This window comes from Alnus glutinosa, chromosome 1, assembly GCF_958979055.1.
Source record: "Alnus glutinosa chromosome 1, dhAlnGlut1.1, whole genome shotgun sequence".
Lineage (NCBI taxonomy): Eukaryota > Viridiplantae > Streptophyta > Magnoliopsida > Fagales > Betulaceae > Alnus > Alnus glutinosa.
The window spans coordinates 10,147,226-10,153,623 of record NC_084886.1 but is presented as its reverse complement, the minus strand read 5'-3'; the positions used below and the strand labels follow the sequence as shown (position 1 = coordinate 10,153,623).

The window sequence follows — 6,398 nt, the reverse complement described above, 5'->3', positions numbered from 1 at the left end:
GGTAGTTTATGTGTCATAGAGTATAGGTTCAATAACATAGTCTAACGTCATAAATGTTTGCAGGCTCGTGTCATGATTGGAGAATTTGACTTGCACCCCAATGTAGAGTTCAAATAACTAGAATACGGGGAAAATGTTGGGAGTCATGAGTCTTATGTAGCCAAGGTGAGTATTCTACTCACTGAGAAACTACTATTTTCATATATTATAGAATTGCAAAATATATGTGTTTTATAAATTCGAACCGACTATATGTTGACAATATGTTTTGGATGTTTTAAGTAGTTTCAATTATGTTGAAGTGTCAATGATGTTTATGAGAAATAATGTGTGACTGAAAAATGTGATTTTGAACTGATTTGAAGGATTTGATTGTGAGATGTTGTAATTTAAATTACGGAAATATTGATTGAAGAATTGATGTGTTAAATTGTTTATGAATTTATATTGAAAGCATGTGTTAAAGACATAATTCAAGAAATGAAATGTATTATTTTAAGGCATGAGGCATAAGCATATGAACGCTAAATGTGTATCGAAGTGAGGTTTATAGCCCACGGAAAACTATACTTGGGTTAATTCCCATGAGTTCTTGGATTAATTTCCATGAGGTATTTGGGTTAAATCCCATGAGGCTTGGATTAATTTCCATGAGGTACTTGGGTTAATTCCCATAAGGCTTTAATTAATTTCCATGAGGTACTTAGGTTAAATCCCATGAGGCTTGGATTAATTTCCATGAGGAAACTTGCATGACCATGTATAGCATTGTTTTTATGAGTGTGATGTTTTTATACTATGAGTAGTTTTGTTAGACGTATTAATATGCATAAGAGTCTCAATGGAAAAGAACTTATGTATATTTCTATCGGATGGTTGCATGATTTAAATGCTATTGTTTTCTAAGTCTCACTGAATCAAAAGTATTATAGTAGGTGGGGATGTTTGTAGTTGTTTCCAACAATGGAACTTCTACGTATAAGTCTCAGCTGCATAGTATGCTGTCAATGTTTTCTATTAGTCGATGTTTGCTATATCAGTTATGAGAGTTTTCAAACAAAAATTTATAAAATTGGTGGCTGTTATGGTGTACGCATGACTAAAAATGAAAAGTTGGTTCTTTGTGAAAACTCAGTGAATAGTATACCTCTGAGGTTTTAGTGTATTTATTTATGCTAAGACGGTGGGCTCATAATTCCAACTATACGGATATGGCAAACCCCCATAACCGTATAGATAATGTTCCTTTGGTTGCAGGTACTCCGGTCGTAGTTGATGGTGTTGTAGATATGCACTTGGGATATTATGACCGAAGCTCGCCGTGACTGTCGTAATTGTTGGACCTCGGGTGTCCACTGTTTTATAGGTTTTGTTTATGGCTTATGACGCTTGTGTCACTTGTTATTGTATAAGTCATTCACGTTGTATAATTATCATGTTGATAAGAATTAAACAAATAGATGTTAAATGGCTCTTTATTGTAAATAACTTGTGATAGATGTATAAGTTGTGATTTACACAATTCAGGTTTATGTTTTCGTTGCATAGTTAGATATATGTTATACTCTGATTTACCAGGTACATATTATGGGGTATGTACCATATGTTGGCTTTGCAACATATCGTCGTGCCACTGTGAAGATCCATTTATATTTTAAGAGATTAATGTTTATGCAAATGTTTTTGTATATATATATATATATATATATAAAGAAAAAGAAAAAAAAAAAAAAAAGGTTTGCACAGATTCCCACGCAAGTCACATTGGCTAAACTCACAGTCTCTTCTCTTTCATGTTTTAAGCCTTCTCTTCTTCACTAAAAAGCTTTAGATACATTATATGTCCTGGAGCCAAAGTAGTATTGTGCACTACATTAGAGACCGTTCAGTACAAGCTTACAAGGAAGTAATGTCTAACATGAAGATAAAAGTTTTGTTTGGTAGCCAAGGATGACTTGTCTGCTACTTGCAAGAGGTTAAAAGTTAAAGTGATTGGTATTGTCTAGAAACCTTATTTGATTCCCGTGCAAGTTACATTGGCTAAACTCACAGGCTCTTCTCTTTCAGAAAAAGCTTTTGATACATTATATGTCCCGGAGTTAGAGTAGTATTGTGCGCTACATTAGAGACTGTTCAGTACAATCTTACAAGGAAGTAAGGTCTATCATGAAGATAAGAGTCTTGTTTGGTAGTCAAGGATGACTTGCCTGCTACTTGCAATAGGTTAAAGATAAAGTGACTAAAATTGTCTAAATACCTTTTTTGGTTTCCACGCAAATCACCTTGGCTAAACAGACAGGCTCTTCTCTTTCATGCTAGGCCTTCTCTTCTTTATCAACTCCTTTTGATACATTACATGTCATGGAGCCAGAGCATTATTTGCACACTACATTGGAGGATGTTCAATATATACAATACAAGCTTACAAGGAAGTAAGGTCTAACATGAAGATAAGAGTCTTGTTTGGTAGCCAAGAATGACTTGCCTGCTACTTGTGAGAGGTTAAAAGTTAAAGTGATTGGTATTGTCTAGAAACCTTATTTGGTTCCCACGCAACTCACATAGGCTAAACTGGCACTCTTTTCTTTCATGTTAAGCCTTCGCTTCTTCACCAACAAGCTTTTGACACGTTATATGTCTTGGAGGCAGAGTGTTATTGCTCCCTATATTTGAGACTGTTGAGTACAAGCTTACAAGGAAGTAACGTCTAACATGAAGATAAGAGTCGTGTTTGGTAGCCAAAGATGACTTGCTGCTACTTGCTAGAGGTTTAAAGCTAAGTGACTAAAATTGTCTAGATACATTTTTTTGGTTTCCATGCAAGTCACCTTTGCTAAACTAACAAGCTCTTCTCTTTCATGTTAGGCCTTCTATTCTTTATCAACAACTTTTGACACATTACATGTCATGGAGCCAGAGCATTATTTTCACCCTATACTATTCAATATACAATACAAGCTTACAAAGAAGTAAGGTCTAACATGAAGATAAGAGTCTTGTTTGGTAGCAGGATGACATTAAAGTTAAAGTGACTAACTATAACTACCATAAAGATAACTTACCGCCCAACCTTATTTGCCTTCCCTATGGAAATGTCTTCCATTCCACCTTCTCCTCCTTCTTTCAACTATTTTTCTTTTCTAATCATCCTTTCTCAATAGTTGAAGTTCTTCAAGCCTCATGAACATATACATCTGAAATTTCACACAATTGAGGGCTGACGTGTAAAGCCAAAAGCTTGCAAATACCCTAAAACGACGTCGTTTTACTAGATATGTCAATGCCTGCATGGATAAACGATGACTCACCCTAACGAAAGTTGAGATAATAGATGGAAAAATTACGGAATGACTAATTTCAAATCCGCGATAAACTTAAGCAGCAAAGTTTGATTTTTAAACAATGAGAGACTAATTTCAAATCGCGCGTTGACTTAAAGATCTGTTAGACATTTACCCTAAATTTTAAGTAATGGGTTTGGGATAGCTTAAGGAGTATCCTGTTTAATTAGGTGCCAAAAAAAAAAAAAAGGTATATCTGCTGTAAATACAACCAACCAACTGTCCAGATTTAACAATAATTATTAGAAAGAAAATTTTTACCAACCAAGCTTAAAATTTCTTACAATTCAGCCTTTAAAAAGTAATATGTGTTCTTTCAGAATAATACTAAAAGTTTATTTTGGGTTCCTTCAAAAATTAGGTAGCTTTTAAAAGCACAATTTAATCAAAATTTAATAATAATTAATTATGTACAAGCTCAATGAAAATTTTAAAAGCCACATCATTATAGAAGAACACCAAAAAAAAACTTCTAGCCATACTCGTTCTTTAAATATATAAAAAGCACGTTTTTTTTTTTTAACCGCACATATTTAAAAAGCTACATGTGCTATTTAAACATCAACCATAATTAAAGCCCATGAGAAAAAAAAACGTTGAACAAACTAAAAAGAAACTTGAGGTTTTACTTAAAAGTTGGATGAACCGAACCTAGCTAGCTAGAGGGACAGAACCTTGAAGTTCTAATGAAGTTGTCGGAAAACGCACGGTGGCAGAAGAGAGCTTGGCGGTGCCTCCTGGTGCCTGTTTTCCGGAGGTGTTGGTGCTCTGATGGCTGCTCGCTGTGGCGGAACTACTAAAAGGCTTGTCAGGCTTCAGTTCCAAGCATCAAAATATTACTCAATTTCTTAAAAAAATATTACTATAGTTATTTTAAAATCAAATTTTTTACTCTTAATTTTTTGTTTTTTTTTTTAAAAAAAATTTAGTCTCCTGACTCCCGCACATCTAAAATCCCAGTTTTGACCTGCTGGTGGAATGAAATGGTAATAGAGGAAGAGACGTACAAAACAAAAGGGAGAACGCCGAATGGGGGTGACTGATAACATGCAAGATCGGGGTAACTTTTGCAGTTTGTGCCGGTGGTGAATCAGAGTATGAAATGGGATTTCAAACTTGAAATAGTATATTAAACTCGATCTTAATAAAAGATGTCATATTCATCTTTTTCTTATTTTTCTTTTATTCTTCAATTTTATTAAATTTGTAGGGCCTATGTAAGGATGATTTATATGAACGTCATAAATTCAATGGTAATTTCAATTTCAAAAAATGAAATGATAGGAGGACAAAAGGAAAAAATAAATCATTTCTCAACTCCTAGTTTTTGTTCGAAATATGTCTTGAAAACACGTGGTCTTCATGCTTGACATAAAAATGCGAGATAGACAAAGATTTCTTCAAAATTGGTTAGAGAAATTTTATAAAAATATCACGTATCTATTTTACATATGAGAAATGCATATTTTTTAAATAATAAAAACAAAATTGAAAGAGACATTTCTTTAATAAAAAATTTTCCAACTTTATTCTTACTGTTTAAAAAAACATCAACTTCTCATCGGCCCGTAAAAGAAACACATAATATTCTTAGAGATGGGTTGAAAACAGTTAATGAGACGTTTTGGTGCATTGTTTTGCAGAAACAAATTCTATTGATATTTACTATTTTTCAAAATCAAATCAGATTTTATACTACTTTTTTTAATTTTTTTAATTTTTTCATAGGAAGTCAAACCATCTAAACATCTTTTTAAACCATCTAAACATCTTTTTTAATTTTATTTTGCCCCAAAATTTGCACAATATATTATAGTTGAATTTAAATTTCAAAACATTTAATATATATACATTGTACAAAAAAGTTAATGAATCTCCCAGATTTTTTTCTCAAAAGAACTCCTTTATTGATACTATATATTGGGTAGTAACACACGTAAAGATACATGTGGTCGAGTACAGGGTCTAGAAACACAAACACGGACGTATTACATGAGCTCTCTGACTTGAAACGTACGTACGTTACGTTGCTAAATACTACAAAGACAGCTTGTTATTTGCAACTATTAAGGTAGGCGATGGAATCCTTGAGAAGGCAGCATACGAGGAGAATAACCTCTCCAATTAACGGGGCTGATGTCCACCACCACCACCACCACCACCACCACCACCAACTCGACCCTGTCCCTGTGGTTGATCACCAACACGACCCTGTCCCTGTGGTTGATCATGTCCTCCACCCGGACCATGTCCTCCGCCCAGACCAAGCCCACCTTGGCCATGCTCCTGTTGACGTCCCCCTTCCTGTCCTCTGGGATCCTGGCCGCAATGCCCCAGCCCTTCTTGAAGTCCAACGCCTTGACCATGTCCGCCTGGTTGTCCTTCACCAGGACCACGTCCGCCAGGAAGTCCTACACCAGGACCACGTCCGCCGCCGCCTGGAAGTCCTTCACCTTTCCCGCCATGTCCGCCTGGTTGTTGATCGTGAGGTGGCTGCTGGTGAGACATTTTAGCACAATAATTTCTCAGAAATCAGAGTTTTGGTTTCTGAAAATGTTGAATAGCAGATGAGTAGGGTGTGATGAATTATCTTAGAATCATAGAGTATTTATAGGGTGGCCAGTGGGGTCAATTTTGCCAAGACGTACACACGTGGCTTAATCTGGATTGATTTGGTTTAGGTGGTGGAATATAGTGCGCACTTCACTAACAGTTTGCCACATAAACAACAAAATTTCATTATCCGGAAATATGGAAGGACACCCACGTTCCCATTTTTCATCCAAAAAGATAAACACAAATATATACAAAGAAAAAAAAAAAAAAAAAAAAAAAAAAAAAAAGGTAAATAGAGGAGGAAAAGTATACGTATCCCTCAAATTATCATTTAATTTTTAATGTGTTTTTAAATTATTAATTGTGTCAATATTTTAACTTCATGAAACTATTAAAAAAATGTCAACGTTAATCCCCCTACACTAATAAAAAGACAAAAATAACTCTAAATTTTTTTAATAAAACAAAAATATTCTTATAAATTTGAAAAAAAAAAAAAAA

General features: G+C 34.5%; 1 protein-coding gene across 1 annotated transcript; it reads right to left on the bottom strand.

The window, feature by feature from the left end:
- Positions 1-5,465: 5,465 nt before the first annotated feature.
- Positions 5,466-5,849, bottom strand: LOC133867747 (putative glycine-rich cell wall structural protein 1). Its single transcript, XM_062304542.1, has one exon. It carries the CDS (start codon positions 5,847-5,849, stop codon positions 5,466-5,468), a length of 384 nt encoding a protein of 127 aa, XP_062160526.1.
- Between the last annotated feature and the right edge of the window lie 549 nt (positions 5,850-6,398).